We start from the raw sequence: 16,367 nt of genomic DNA on the forward strand, positions 1-16,367 counted from the left end.
TTCTCATAGACAAAAATACCCCTTCACTTAACCACTATGTAATGCTGGGGAAAAGAAATCTAACCCTCGTCCATGTCCCCCGACTCAGCCGATAAAAGAGCTCTAGCGGCGGCGGCGGCGCCGGCGCCGGCGCATAGAAGCAGTGGCAAGAGGCTGAGAGCTATGGGAGACTAGGGGGTGGCTGTGGAGGGAGGACAGGTTAGGGTCAAGGATATGGATGGCGAGCCCGGCATGGCGGCGGAGGGCTGGCAAGGCGCGGCCGCGCCGTCGTGGTGGTCGGCGACGAGTGGCTCGGCTGGTGCACTTCCTCCTCCGCCAGCGCCGTCGCGGAAGCCTTGAGTGGAGCACCTGCTCCTACAGAAATGCGTCGACATCACCATCTCCGCGAGCGCGAGTGCCTGCAACGAGCGTCGCCTGCTCCTCCAATTACGTCCACGTTTCAGATAAGTTTGTATGATTAGTTTTTGTGATTTGCTTCTCTTGCTTCCTTTTCGAGCTGAATTCATACAATGACGTCCATGTTCCAAAAAAAAAAAATGTATGAATACTGAATGATTCTTCCGATTTGCTCCTATAGGAAATGAATTTGGCTACTGGATGTAAGGGAATGAAAATGAAAAGAATATTTGATACCTTCGTAAATACGGCTAATTGTGATTTTCCGTAAAAAAAATGCAGTACAAGAGAAAATACTCGCAATGTCGTGAAGGAGAAATTATGTGCTGTATGTGGTGAATGTGAACACGGATGTGACATGTGTGAACCTGGATGTTATGGTACTTGTAGATGTTTTGCGATCTATTCTCCATGTAGGTATGAACTGTGTGCGGGGATATGGTGTCAACTTACAGGGGAGATTTTGCCCAACTTTTGAGCATTTTGAATTAAATTCCGATGACGGAGTTTTTCAATTAAAGTCCATGAACAAATACGGCACAGTATTTTTGCTTGTCTTTAAAAAATTGGCCACATAGTGCACCAGGGTCAAAAGTGTCTTTTCATGTTGTTGTTTAACACTGTTAGTGCTCAAAATGAACTAGTGCTATATTAGGCAACAAATTCTGACCAAGTGTCAAATAGGGTTTGGTAGGGTTGAATAAGGATTTCTCTCTCCAGTCCCCCAATCCAATAGCGACCGAGGGGTGAGGGCAACATGAGCCGCCGCCGCCGCCCACCCTTGCCGTTGTCGCCGGAAGTGGTGCATCCGCTGGATGTCGACGATCTCCTCCATGAGATCATGCTGCGCCTCCCACCGCAGCCGCCCTACCTCCTGCGTGCGTCCACCGTCTCCAAGCGCTGGCGAAGCCTTGCCACCGACCCCAAGTTCCTCCGCCGCTTCCCCATCCACCACCAAAAGCCGCCCCTTCTAGGCGTCTTCTCATGTACTAGGGGCGGCATGTCGTTCAGTTCCACTCTGGACCCGCCCTACCGCATCCCTCCTGAGCGCTTCTCCATGCGCCCACGTATCAGATCCAGCCAGATGTGCCTCGACGTCCGCCACGGACGCGTGCTCATCAACGACGACATGCGGAGTCGGGTAATTGTGTGGGACCCCATCACTGATGACCGCCGCGTTGTGGCCTTTCCGCCGCAGTTCAGCCACATGGGGATACACAGTGGGGCGGTGCTCTGCGCCGCCGGCGATCGGGGGCACGTGCATGGCGCCTGCCACTCAAGCCCTTTTAAAGTGGTTGCGATCATCAGCAACGAGCACGACGATGATCTTTCGGATGAAGATGATGATTATGAACCAGAAGTATTGGCTAGTGTTTACTCCTCCGAGACTGACATGTGGAGCGATCTCATCTCAACAGGTTTTCTGGGCAGGGGTATTGACATCTCTCTTCGCAGCACACTTGTTGGTAACACCCTTTACTGGCTGCTGGAAAGCACTTTCATGCTTAAGTTTGATTTGGAGGCACAGAGAGCAGCTGTGACCGGGAGGTTTGCTGGTGCTCCTCGCGGTGGCAATCTTCAGATCATCCAGGCAGAGGATGGCACTGTTGGCTTTGCTGCTTTGTGCGACTTCCATTACCGCCGCTGCTTGCAAATCTGGGACAGGAAGATTGATTCTTATGGATTTCCCACGGGCGTGTTGCGGCAGACTGTTGAACTGCAGAAGATTCTTGGATTGGAGTCTTGGATTGATGGCAAATCATATATACTGCACTATATGGAGGATGTTCAGGCAATCTTATTGCAGGTGCAGTCATCTGTCTACATGATTCAGCTTGAATCATTGCAGCCTAAGAAACTTTTCGAAAGCACAGATAATTGCATCTATCGTCCTTTCACAAGTTTCTATGCCGAAGGTAACTACTTTCTCGTCTGCTCGTCATAACATTGCAGGACTCCTAAATCCAATTATTTTTCATAGGAATAACCAGTGTACTTCTGAACTGTGAACTATCAACTGAACTTTTTTATTTTATGAACTTATAGCCTTGTTGTCTTTTATGTCTGTATGTTATCATTGAACTGCGGGTGTCTATGTTACTACCGTTGTAGTGTATTATTGTTCACCTGCACACAATTAAATACCCAGCATAAGCCACATACAAGGTGGAAATTGGCAACAATCAAAGTACAAAGTATACTTGAGTTGGAGACTATGACAAACGAGCAATTTAGTTGGGCAGATTTGGGGAGTAATACAGTTCTATTTGGACGCTCGGTACTTGTTTGAGTTTTTTTTTTATCACTGCTGATCTTGGTATTAACCGTAAATCTATAATATCTATCGTACCTTATAAAATAAGTAGTGGAAGTACTATTCTATTTCTATCTGTTTGTTGAGGAGTTGTCATGCAAGTGCTTGAGTGTGGGAGGGCTTGAAATAAATATATGTGATAGAACATTTATTCAGTCCAGCATGGTGTGACTGATTTTTCCACATGTTATGATTGATGTGGTCTTGGAAGGTGGTCTGCGTATTCGTCAGTTACTGAAAGGATCATTTGTATGCGTCAGGAAGTAGCAAGCTTACAGGAGATGGAATGCCATTTCTGTTGTTAGCCATTTTTATGAAATTTCTGTTGTTAGCTGGGCTCTGCTGTTTCTCTAGTTGTGTCTAATATAGTAGGGTTATATCAGACTATGTATGAGATAAACAGTAATATAATATAAGATCATTGATTTGTATACTAGCTGATGCCACATCGTAGAACTAGGATTTACATATCAATACGCACCAGGTATATATTTTTTATGAACATGATTTTTGTGGTTGCTGCTGCCTATAGATATAAAATCATGATGACTATAGATAAAACAAAATTTTATCGATGTCCTCTTCTTGTACATGTACATCAATTGTGCTGATCGGATACCATGAGCTTCCTTAGATTTGAAGTAGACAACAGAAGCACTAAAAACTTATGTTTAAGCACCTGGTGTGTCACATCGGCAACTTGGCTGCAGGTTGAATATAATTGGCAACTGGGTAGAAGCATCTGGTGTATCTACGGAACTACCACTATAATTACAGTTGATCATCTTTGTACAACTACTACATTACATTTTATTTTCAGCATGAGCCACATAAGAAGTGAAAATTGACAACAAACAATCTATGAAGTAGACTTAACTGGAGTATCTTGTATGTCAAATGGGAACTTTATTGGCACATTTGAATGCTGAAATATAGTTGTGTTTCTCTTGTTAATAATTGTTTTTGTAAGATAGTGTTTATCATTGTTGATCTTGCTATTAATCACACTGGTATACATGTTTCACTATTTCATCTTTTGTTGAAAAGTTTGTCTTGCATGTGACTGCATGCCTTAAACTGTACACTTGCCGCTTTTTCGCATTTTCAGTTGTTCAGTCCAATGTGGTTCTGAATTTTCATGTGTTATGTATGTTGTGGTCTGGATAAGTGTTCCACATATATGTCAGGTCCTGACTCAAGAATCATCGCGCGAGAGATAGAATTATATTTGTGTTAGCTTTTTTACAATATTTTTGTTGTTAGTAGGATGCCCCGATATATATGCCTTATTTTCCTTGATGTGCTGATTTCTGTAGGGTCATATTGGACTATTTAAGAGATTAACTAGTAATACTATAATATGAGAACAACTGGGTTTTTTTCACGTGTCATGATTGTTGTAGTCTTAGCAGATGGTATGTGTATTCGTCAGTTGTTGAAAGGGGCATTAGTATGCATCAGGAAACAGTAGCCTACAGGAAATAGAAGCCATTTTTATAAAGCTTTTGTTGTTAGCTGAGAGTTCTAATTGTGGTATCCTCTACTTGTGTCCCATACTGGTTATATCGGACTATTTACAATATAAACCAGTAATATAATATGAGACCATTGATCTGTGTACTAGGTGATGTCACGTCGTAGAACTAGGATTTACATATCAATACACACCAGCAATATTATTTTTCGTATGAACCTGAATTTTGCTGTTGCTTATGCCTATAGATACGAGAGAAGTTTATTGCTGTCTTCATCTTGTACATGTGCATAATCCAGTGAAGTGGTTTTATCGCTAGAGCTGCCTCAAATTTGAAGTAGACAAGAAACACACTAAATGGGTGTCAAATTGGCAGCTTGATTTGCACATTGAAGCTTAAAACTAGTTGCATGTTCTCTTCTGAAAAATCTGCTGGTACAGGATTATTTTGTATTTCAGGTTGCTAGTTTGTTCATGCTGATCTTCCTCTTTTATCGCTTTCTAATACTCCCTCCGTCTCATGAAACTTGTCTAGAATTTGTCTAAATCTGTATGTATCTACACACATACTAGATAGTGTCTAGATATATCCAAATTTTGACAAATCTAAGACGACTTTCGTGGGATGGAGGGAGTAGTATTTTACCTATTAGTGTTCAAATGTTCTGGCTAAAAATAATGAGCCACACTGCTGAATTAACTAATGTAACATGTGTTTGTGCAGAGGTGCCATTAGCAGTTTGAAGCAGGAGCAGCTATTCTCTGGATGATGTGCGCAGCCTGGGATGCGACTGAAGTCTGATTATGTCAATGTGTATGGCTACATGTACTGCAGCTGTCCTGCGGAAATCAACTAATATGTTGACTGGCGTAGTGCTTCATCTATCAATCTATCTATCTGTATCTAATAGTATGTCAGTATGTACTTGTTAACTGAAGTCTGAAATGGTTGGGTTATGTCGGCAGTGTTGGCCTTGACAATGGACCTCCAGTTTGACTTGGTGCTGGCGCCAAATTATGGTTTGCCAATGGTGTTGAGTACATTTGATATATGTTTTACTACCTGCCAACGCCGTGCTGATCCTAGGATTTCCTTGTATTGCAATACTAGATCTCTACGTGTTGTACTCCAACCCCTGACTTACTATAATATACGCAGCAATATAGATTCAAGGCATCGCGGTTCAGCAGCCTCGACAATACCTCCCTTCTCCAATAGCAACTTCATGGAGTGACATGACCAGCCACCGGTGCCGACCGTCATCCGTGGTACTGTCACCTCCTCTGGAAGACGACGACCTACTCCACGAGATCCTACTTCGCCTGCCCCCACAGCAGTCCTACCTCCTGCGTGACTCGCTTGTCTGCAAGCGTTGGCGGCGTCTCACGGCCGACTCCCACTTTCTCCAACGCTTCCATCTCCACCACCAGAGGCCTCCCCACCTAGGCGTCTTCTCGCAACCTGGCTGGAGCATTATCTTCACACCGACGCTGGACTCACCCTGCCGCATACCTCCCAAGTGCTTCTCCCTACGGCTCAACAATTGGCTGGGCTGGGATTTGGCCGAGTGTCGCCATGGACGTGTGCTCCTCCTCAACTGGCGGAAGCATCAAGTCATGGTGTGGGACCCCATCACCAACAACTGCAGCCTTGTGGACTTTCCACCAGAGATCTACATAATCTACACCGTGGCGGCGCTGTCTGCCAACGACAAGGGTCACGTCCATGGTAGCTGTCAGTTGTGGCCTTTTAAAGTGGTCCTGCTGCGCACCTATGTCGGCGATGGCGATCAAACCGTCACGGGTGTTTACTCCTCCAACACCGGCTTATGGGGTGATCTCACCTCAACAGTTCTTCCAGATAAGTACAGGGGTATTTGTCAACACCCGGATTTTTAAGTCCAGATGCCTATTATGCCGTACATCGCAATCCCAGGAATAATGTTTTTGCGAGATATAATAGTAAGTAGCATAGAGTCATCATTTATTACAACACATATTGTCTTACAACCATAGATCACATGATCCAATATTACACGAATATATTGTTCAACATCACAAATAGTAGCGGAAGCGAAGTAGTAGTGGACGATCTATTCCACAGGCAACGCTTGACGTTAGAAGACGATCCTAGTTATCGTAGATGTCCTGTTGTCCGTCATCCTGATACTGGTGCTCTCCTTCATAGTCTGGCATTTGAATAGCCAGGGCAAAGCCATGAGTACTTTTAAAGTACTCGCAAACTAACTCTAAGATAAATACTCATTAAGTGTAAGGGGGTGCTAAGCTCTAGGTTTATTTGCATAAAGCCAAGTTTTAGTTTCCTAAATCTTTGGTAAAAGCCTATATCATGTGCTAGACTAACTCAAGGGGGAACATTAGTGTCATTCCCACAACTCATTATGGTTCACCATAACGTCACCTTTCAATCCACCATTCAATTCTAGACTCAAAACATTTTAATGATAACGGAGATAGTATGGCCTTTCCAATCGTCCGTAACCGTGGACATGGCTATTCGAATAGGTTTAACACTCTGCAGAGGTTGTACTCTTGTGCCACAACTTTTGATTTCATCCGTCGAGGATAACCCCGAATCATCGTAACACAGTACGCGGATCATCAATCGAAACCTTTCACTTATATATGCTAGTATGAGCACCTCTCCCCATGAGCTTGGCCTCCCCGGTGGAAACCGCAGCTTAACCCGGGAACTGCATGTGGCTTGGGCCGTACATTCACCTCATTTCAACATCAATCCACACTTAACGGAGGCAGCCGCAGCGTAACCCCTATGATGTTTGTTCAGAGGGAACCCATACTAAAATACACAAGTTTCTAGTTAAGCCCTACCCATAATCAGGTATTGTGGGGGTACTTGTATAATTGGAAGGGTATCGCATTCAAACTCAATCATCAATTTTATCAAAAATCACCATCTTCTCTTGTTCAAATCCACCTCCACTTTACTTTCTTTCAAAGTCATTTCACTTCACCATGTTCCCATCTAGAGTAGTCAATTTTAATTGATTAGCTCTAGCAACTATATGAGGGGTGCTATCTAGCTTTGAGTGGGGCTAATCTATTCCAAGTATTTTTCTACTCTTAGACCAAGTGAAATCATAAATCAAAGAGGTACTTTGAAATAAATAAGCAAAAGTAAATGTAAGTAAAAACATGGGATAGGTAATACATAAAAGTAAAGTGTGATGGTGCCTTTGCTCTTGTAGAGCTAAGCACTTGTGTTTAGCAAGGGTAAGCTTGCCTTGAGCTGGGTAGTTATCGAAGTTCTCTTCTTCTTCCTGAGAGTAGCCCTCCTCCTCTTGGTATTCCTCGTTACTAGCGTCTATATACGAATACGAGTATAAATACTAAACCAAGCTCACATACTATACTAGAGACACTCAAAGAGTTCACACACTAGTCCTAGTATCAATCAAACATGGCATGGTGGATTATTTGATTTGTCTTTATTTGAAAGAAAATAATTTCCTCTCATTATTCCTATTTCTTAAATTTGGTATGTAGGTCTTTAAAAGAATTCATTTCTTTTTATTACCTCTTATTAAGATTTAATCTCTTCATATAATAATAAGGTATGAAATATAGGTTGACCCAAAGTCAACATTTCATATCTATTATATGTGAGTTCAATTTAATTGAAGTGCTACACTTCACATAGTTTTAAAACTTAACATTTAAATGAATTAAAATCTCTAAGTAATAATTCTCAAGGGTTCATTAGCCTAAGTCATTCCCCCTGGTTATTAGTACTTAGGATCAAAATTTAATTGAGAGGTAGCTCTCATATTAGGGTTGAGTTTGAATTCCACTTTAAAATGCTCTAGAAATGACTACATAGCCATTTTATTTGATCTAGTCCATGATCATACAAACAACAGGGCTATGTTATTGCATAATCAATTAGAGGACATCATTTGTGATTTATTAGAATTGGAATTACTTCAAAATCTATTCTGGTTGAATTTTAAATAAAGTTTGAATGTTCAAAAGTCCCTGTCTTGTCTTTTTTGTCAAATTAAATCTACCATGAAATTGGAGATGGGGCCAGTAGCATTGGATAGATAAATTCATTGGCTTTCCAACGGTATAAAGTTTGCTAAATTTGGTTTGGCAGAATTCAAACTATTCAAAATTTGCTAAACACTCAGCAGAGCAAATTTGAATAAAGATTAAAACTAGATTTGAATTCCTGGGCTAGGCGGGAAATGTTACTGGGCCGAAACGGGTTTAAATTCTACTTCGCAGCCCAACACGCATCTGGTGCGCTCGGGCCGCGCTGATGAGGTGGGGGCCACCTGTCGGCGCCTCTTTAAACAGCGAAACGTTATTTTCCATTTCGACCGTAGGATTAGAAAGAAGATCGACGGCGTGTGAGCGTCGTCGTCACCGACGAGCGGCGAGCTCCCTGGCGGCGAGCCTAGGGGGTGGGAGGGAGTACCAGGCCGTTGCAGGGGTCTAGCAGTAGGCGCGGAGAAGGTGTAGTAGATGAGGAAGTCCTGGGAGCAGCGGCGGCGCTCGGGGAAGCGCCAATCGAAGCAGAGCTTCCGCGGGCTCCGGCGGACTCGAGCTTGCGATTCGAGCAGCTCCGGCGAGGTGGTGCTAAATTGAGGTGGGGAGCTTGTTCAGAGAAGGGAGGGGAGCAAAGTGTGTGAAGAAATGGTGGGCGGAGGAGCTCTATTTATAGCAGGCGATGGAGGCCGTGAGGTGCTGCGGAGGAGCGTCGTTGGCGTGGCCTCTCCGTCGGTCGAAAGGGCAAGGCGAGGACGGCATCTTGTAGGCGTCGTCCTGGCGATGCTCAACGGCTAGCTGGCGCAGAGAAAAGGCGACGGGATGGCTCGGGAGCGTGCAGGGTTTGCGGCAGGGTGTGCGGCATCATTCGGTCGAGGACGACGGTGACGGTGCAGGGGCAGGCCTGGGCTTGTGTCTAGCTTGTAGAGGGCGGGGAGTAGCTGCTCAACGCCGTGGTAGGGATGCATGGGGAGGGCGGTCGCGCTCGAGTGCACGGCGTCCTGGCGCGGCCAGTGCGCGCTCACCGCGTGCACGGCGCAGGCCGGGCAAGGTTTTGGACGCGGGCGTTCCGGCCAATGGGGTGCGTTGGCGATCGATCGAGCGGTACTGGCGTGATCCTTGTGCTTCAGAGATGCTTGAAGACAAGAGGAAAGGTTGAGAGGGAGGCCAGAGAGAGGGATGCCCAAAGGTGGCCGGGGTACATGACATGGCATAGTTTTAGGGTTTTTCTTCTTCCTCCTCTCACTTTAATCGACCAAGGCAAGTACTGGGATCATGCAGGGGCTGTAAGAGAGTGTAATGATCAAAGTTAAAAGGGGTTTAGTGAAGAAACCAGTGGACAATAGTGTGTAACTCAATTTGGAAATCATGCCTGCCACCTGTTCGACATAATGGCCGCAAGAGAATTTTATTTGAATTTTGGAAATCTTTTTGGTGAATCTCATTTATATAATTAATGTGAAGTATTGGTGGTGGTGGCACTCAATTTGGAGTTGTTTTGCAAAATGTCAAAAGTGACATGATCTTCTCTTTATTTTAGCATCCCTTCTTGACACTATTATTCTGGTCAACCTAGTCAACTCTAGCCATGATGGTCAACATCAAAGTTGCTCACCTTGACATGGTCTTGGATGGCAGGGCTTTGGTTGACCAAGTTTAGTTCAAAAATTGAGAAAGCCAGGGGGGTAAAGAGGTGAAGAAAATATTTTGGGGAGAAGTGACCATTATCATATGTATGTAGGATTTTTGATTTCTTGGTATTTGATTCTTGATTCAAGGATGCAAAAGTGTTAGTTTATCATATTGAAGTATTTTAGAAGCAAGGGAGCAAGCAATCTTGGCCTTGGTTGAGGATTTGATATTTTGCATAATGTGTATGTGAGTGGAAAATGGGTTTTTCCCATTTTCTCCAATTCCCTTCAAATTAGGGTTTAGTGATCTTGATTAGGGTTCACATAGCAATGGTTAAGCATACCAACACTCATCATGGCAATTGCACCAAAGAAAATCACTCAATTGCATGAACCTATATGTGGCACTTATATGCATAGAAAAAGTTTTTGTTAATTGCAAATGTTGACTTTGGGGAAAATATCTCTCTTGTTTATTATTGTTGAAACTTGGGATGTTACAAACCCTTCCCCCTTACAAAAGATCTCGTCCCGAGATCTGAGAAAACTAGGTACTAAAGAGATCTGGGTACTCAGTCCTCATAAAGTCTTCTCTCTCCCATGTGGCTTCTTCTTCAGTATGATTACTCCATTGGATCTTCAGAAACTTGATACTTCGGGTACGGGTGGTTCTGAAAGCTTCTTCCAGGATGCGAATAGGTACTTCGCGGTATGTCAGATCTGAGTTGATATCCACAGCTCGATGGTCGATGTTCTTGAAAACTTCGGTCTTCTCAGGCACTTCTAAACACTTCCGAAGTAGCGAGATGTGAAACACATTGTGCACCGCTGACATTTCTTCCGGTAACTCTAGCTGATAGGATACTTCTCCTCTGCGACTCAGGACCTTGAAAGGTCCGACATATCGGGGTGCGAGCTTTCCTCTAAGCTGGAATCTCTGCATTCCTTTAAGGGGGGACACTTTGAGATATACGAAATCTCCGATCTCGAAGGTCATCTCTCGGCGTCTTTTGTCGGCGTAGCTATTCTGTCTTGATTGGGCTGTCCTGAGATACTCGCGGATCTTATGAACCTTCTCTTCGGCTTCTCGGAGAATATCTGGTCCAAAGACTTGACTCTCTCCTACTTCCGACCAATTCAGAGGGGTACGGCACTTCCTTCCGTACAGTGCTTCGAAGGGGGCCATCTGCAAGCTGGCTTGGTAGCTGTTGTTGTATGAGAATTCTGCATACGGCAAGCAGTCTTCCCACTTAGATCCATACTCTAGCACACATGCTCTCAACATATCTTCTAGTATCTGGTTGACTCTTTCAGTCTGTCCATCTTTCTGCGGGTGATAGGCTGTGCTGAAATTCAGACGAGTTCCGAGTCCTTCATGTACTTTCTGCCAGAATCGGGAGGTGAATTGGGATCCTCTGTCAGATACTATTGACTTCGGGGTTCCGTGCAGGCTGACTATCCTTGAGATATATAGCTCTGCGAGTCTCGGTCCTTGATAGGTGGTCTTGACGGGGATGAAGTGGGCGACTTTGGTTAGTCTGTCGACCACTACCCAGATGGAATCATTTCCTTTACTAGATTTGGGCAGTCCGGTGATAAAGTCCATTCCTACGGAATCCCACTTCCATTCGGGAATCTGTAGGGGTTGCAACAGTCCTGCGGGGCGTTGGTGTTCTGCTTTGACTCTTTGACAGATGTCACACTTGGCGATGTAGCTTCCAATTTCTCTCTTCATTCCATGCCACCAGAATTGTTCTTTCAAATCCTGGTACATCTTGGTTCCTCCGGGGTGAATGGAGTATAGGGTGTCGTGGGCTTCTTTCAGAATAACTTGCTTCAATTCTGAGTCTGACGGCACGCAAAGACGCTTGTTATACCATAGCACTCCTTCTTCATCTACGGTGAATCCCGGTGCTTTTCCGGCGGCTATTTGGTTCTTGATTCCGTCAATGCTAGCATTTCCTTTCTGGGCTTCCTTGATCTGACTAATCAGGGTGGGTTGGAGTTCAATGCTGGCGAGGTATCCTTCGCTAACCAGTTCAAGCCTAAACTGATCAAACTCTTCAAACAGGCTAGGTTGCTCAATTGCTAACATGGAGTTCAACTGACACGGCAGTCTACTCAGGGCATCCGCTACCACATTGGCCTTGCCGGGGTGATAGTGGATTTCCATGTCGTAATCCTTGATTAACTCTATCCATCTGCGCTGTCTCATATTCAGCTCCTTCTACGTGAAGATATACTTCAGGCTCTTGTGATCCGAGTAAACCTCGCATCGATTACCCATGAGGTAATGACGCCATACTTTCAGTGCTAACACCACCGCTGCTAGCTCTAAGTCATGGGTTGGATAGTTCTATTCATGCTGCTTCAGCTGTCTTGATAGGTAAGATATCACTTTGCCTTCTTGCATCAGCACACATCCAAGACCGATCTTGGAGGCGTCACAGTACACATCAAAGGGCTTGGTAATGTCGGGCATAACCAGTATTGGGGCTGTGGTCAATCTTAACTTGAGCTGTTGAAAGCTCTCTTCACACTTGTCGGTCCATTCGAACTTCCGGTCCTTCTTCAACAATTGGGTCATCGGTCTTGCTATGCTCGAGAATCCTTCAACGAATCGGCGGTAATATCCCGCCAATCCGAGAAATGCACGTACTTCAGTCTGGGTGGTTGGGGCTTTCCATTCTTCAACAGTCTTGATTTTTGCGGGGTCAACGGCAATTCCTCCGGCTGACAAGATATGACCCAAGAATCCTACTTCTTTCAACCAGAACTCACACTTGCTGAACTTGGCATACAACTGATGTTCCCGAAGGGTATCTAGGACCACTTCCAAATGTTGCTCATGTTCTTCCTCGCACTTGGAGTATATGAGGATGTTGTCGATGAAGACAACCACAAACTTGTCCAGGAAGTTCATAAAGATCTTATTCATGAGATTCATGAAGTAAGCGGGGGCATTGGTCAATCCAAATGACATGACATTGTACTCATACAATCCATATCTGGTGGTAAAGGCAGTTTTGGGGATATCGGTGGCACGAATCTTCAACTGATGGTATCCTGTCCGCAGATCAATCTTCGAGAATACTTGGGCTCCGGTCAGCTGGTCAAACAGATCTTCGATCTTGGGCAACGGATACTTGTTCTTAATGGTGACATCGTTAAGCTTACGATAGTCCGTAACCAAACGAGTGGCACCGTCCTTTTTATCCACAAACAAAACTGGCGATCTCCAAGGTGACGCACTTGGTTGAATCAGACCCTTGAATAGCATATCATCCAGTTGCTTCTTCAGTTCCACTAACTCTGCCGGGTTCATGCTGTAGGCTCTCTGGGCTATAGGTCCGGTTCCGGGGATTAACTCGATGGTAAACTCGATATCCCGATCTGGGGGCATACCGGGTAGATCATCCGGGAACACATCAGGATATCGACAAACGACCCTGATCTGATCCAAGGTGGGTTTGGCTAGGCTTTGGTTACAAGTGAACTTTCGGGGCATCTGTTCAGATATGTGTTCGACTATTATTCCGGTGCTACTAGTCATGGTGATGGCCTTCTTGGCACAATCAATCAGTCCATGATGTTTCGCCATCCAGTCCATTCCCAGGACTACTTCCAAACCTTTGGCTCCCAGAACAATCAAATTTGCATAGAATTCTATTTCATGTATTCTGATTGGCACATCTTTGCACATTTTTCTAGCTTTAGTTGTTGATCCAGGTATTTGAACTATCATGACATGCTTCAAACTGATGGGTTGAATCTTACTAGTGCATGCAAAATCTTCGGTAATGAATGAATGCGATGCTCCAGAATCAAACAGCACTCTTGCGGGTATTGAGTTAACAGAGAACATACCCAAAGCACCACGTCCGGGGCTTCCCGAGCTTCTTATGCATTCATGTGGTAGAGGCGGCAGTTGCGGTTGATCGGTTTGTTGGGGGCGAACTTCTTGTTGGTGGTGACACGACGCTCTGCTGCGCAGTGGCCCGAGGTGTTGGCGGCGGTCTTGGCGAGCTTCTTGGGGCACTCATAGGAGAAGTGGCCAGCCCCTACGAACTCGGAGCAGTTGTAGGTGGACTTGTCCTTGGGGGTGATGGGAACATCGTTGCTCCCGAGTCCTTGGAGCGGTGTTGGTGTTCTTTTTGGGGGCGCGAGTTGGAGCTCGGTTTAAGTTGTTGTTGTTGTTGTAGTTGTTGTGTCCTCCGACTGGGTTTCCTCCACTCCGGTTCTGATAACTCGGACGTGGATTCTGCATCGGGGGCTTGTTGTTTCTTGGGGCGAACCCTCCACCTGAGTTGGGGCGATACTTGTGGTTGTTGCTGGGCCCACTCTGGTTCATCATACGGCGCTTGCGGTTCTCATTGGCTTGGTGTATCTTCCCCTCCATCTGAATGGTGGAGTCAACGAGGGCTTCTAAGTCAGCAAAGGGGATATTGATCAGCACAGTCTGCATCTCATCGTGCAGTCCATTCAGGAACCTCTCCTTCCTCTTCTCGACGGTGTCCGTCTCATCCGGGGCGTACCTTGACAAAGTGAGGAACTTGTCGCGGTATTCCACCACGGTCATTCTGCCTTGCTTCAGTTCCCTGAACTCATCCCTCATCTTCTTAATCAAACCCGGGGGCACGTGATACTTGCTAAACTTGAGTTTGAAGTCTTCCCAAGTCATCATGTTCCCCGCATGCAAGGCGCGGGTACTTGTCCACCAGGCACGTGCAGGTCCAGCCAGATAGTGGGTGGCGAACAACACCTTCTCGTTGTCCTCCACTCCGGCAACCTCGAGATTGTTCTCCATAGTTTGGAGCCAATCATCAGCATCGAGGGGTTCCTCGGTCTTGCTGAACACCGGTGGGTTAGTGTTCTGGAAGTTTTTCAGCTTCGACCCTGGGTGGTCGTGGTTTCCATGGCCTTGATTGCCCTGAGCAAGTTGTTGAAGTGCAGCTAGGTTGGCTTGACGGTCAACTCTCTCAGCTTCTCTTTCTGTCATCATCTGTTGCAACATCTGCATCATTGCGGTTTCGTTGCGAGTTGGGGGTGCCATCTGAACAGTGATAGGGATCATGAGATGAGAGGGAATTTTCTATGGCTCATTTTGGGATAAATTTTCACACAACTTAAAACTTGATTCATAATAATAATAATATTACACACACACAAACATAGTCATGGAGGTAGCACATATTACAAGCCAAATGTTCAGGAGGGTTTTAAGAACCCTTTCAACAAACTACGATACATGGGGCGGGTACAAAGGACCGATACATAACACGGGACGCAAGTGCTCAGACGGGACTACTCGCCATCGACGTTGATAGGGTAGACATTGTCTACCCCGGCATCGAAGTGCTCGTGGCCATCCTCGTAAGGGTGGAACTCCAGGTCGTCGTCTTCCTCCTCCTCGTAGTCGTCGTCGTTGCTGATGTAGGAGTAGCCGTCCCCCTGGATGTTCTCCCCTTCACCTTCGCCTTCCAGCTCCTGGATCTGCTCAGCTTGGGCAGCGATGGTCGCCTTCAGAGTGGCGATCCTGGCCTTCAGGCGGTTGATGGCATGATCCTTCTTCTGGTTGGCACGGCGGAGTGCCCTGCGTTCTCCGGCGATCACCCTGATGGTGTCCGCCTGCTGCGCCAACTGGATGTGAGTGTGGTTGGCGTATTCGCGGGAGTTGTCGAGGTCGATGCGGGTCTCACTCAGCATGAAGTCAAGATGATCAACATGGTGGCGAAGCTGCGGGTGTGACGGCAGGTTCATTGGCACTCCGAGGGAGTTGTGCCTTGCATAGTGCACAAAGCGACTATCCGTGAAGTCCATGAAGTTCTGCCCGCACAGACGTGCGAGTCCTTCCTGAAGTCCCCTTGCGAGACCATCCGCCCGATTGTTCTCCCCGAAGGAGAACTGGATCCTTGCGCTCATTGGGAGCGTGAACCTTCCATGAAGGTCCACCATGATCACCCACTGAAGTTGACCACCGGGTTGGTCATTCAGCATTCCGCCAAAGACTTCCGGTGGTGGGCGCCCGAGAAACTCTGAGAGGGAGAAGAGGTCCCTCTCGAAGATGATCTCTCCACCGTTCCCCAACTGATAGAACTCAGTCTGGAGAAAGGGCTGCGCATCCACGACATGATCCATCTGTAGAGAGATGAGATGATTAAGTTAGATAAGTGCAAGTGTTCCAAATTTTAATTCACTTTGAAGAAGGGCATGAATTTAAAGTTTGTAATAGACTCTTCAAGGTAAGAAGGTGAATAAGGTTTTCATAACTAGTCAAATCATGAAATTTGAAACTAAGTTTTTGAGCGTCCATTCTAACTAGGGTCTCCTAAGGTCAAACAATGGCTCTGATACCAACTTGTCAACACCCGGATTTTTAAGTCCAGATGCCTATTATGCCGTACATCGCAATCCCAGGAATAATGTTTTTGCGAGACATAATAGTAAGTAGCATAGAGTCATCATTTATTACAACACATATTGTCTTACAACCATAGATCACATGATCTAATATTACACG

General features: G+C 45.6%; 2 protein-coding genes across 2 annotated transcripts; both read left to right on the forward strand.

Annotated features, from left to right (window-relative positions):
- The first annotated feature begins 43 nt into the window (after positions 1 to 43).
- Positions 44 to 5,254, forward strand: LOC127344267 (uncharacterized). Its single transcript, XM_051370499.1, has 2 exons — positions 44 to 2,312; positions 4,909 to 5,254. The coding sequence occupies exons 1-2, from the start codon at positions 1,154 to 1,156 to the stop codon at positions 4,926 to 4,928; spliced, it is 1,179 nt and encodes a 392-aa protein (XP_051226459.1). The 5' UTR covers positions 44 to 1,153; the 3' UTR covers positions 4,929 to 5,254.
- A 166-nt stretch (positions 5,255 to 5,420) lies between these two features.
- LOC139838199 (uncharacterized) lies at positions 5,421 to 6,083 on the forward strand. The gene has a single exon (XM_071827574.1). It carries the CDS (start codon positions 5,421 to 5,423, stop codon positions 6,081 to 6,083), a length of 663 nt encoding a protein of 220 aa, XP_071683675.1.
- Positions 6,084 to 16,367: the final 10,284 nt, after the last annotated feature.

This window comes from Lolium perenne, chromosome 3 (assembly GCF_019359855.2).
Source record: "Lolium perenne isolate Kyuss_39 chromosome 3, Kyuss_2.0, whole genome shotgun sequence".
Lineage (NCBI taxonomy): Eukaryota > Viridiplantae > Streptophyta > Magnoliopsida > Poales > Poaceae > Lolium > Lolium perenne.

Excerpts from the sequence above, each read along its gene's own strand:
- LOC127344267 (XM_051370499.1), top strand. The coding sequence starts at position 1,154 with ATGAGCCGCCGCCGCCGCCCACCCTTGCCGTTGTCGCCGGAAGTGGTG. Across the intron at positions 2,313-4,908 it reads CACAAGTTTCTATGCCGAAG|AGGTGCCATTAGCAGTTTGA; the intron begins GTAACTACTTTC and ends GTGTTTGTGCAG.
- LOC139838199 (XM_071827574.1), top strand. The coding sequence starts at position 5,421 with ATGACCAGCCACCGGTGCCGACCGTCATCCGTGGTACTGTCACCTCCT.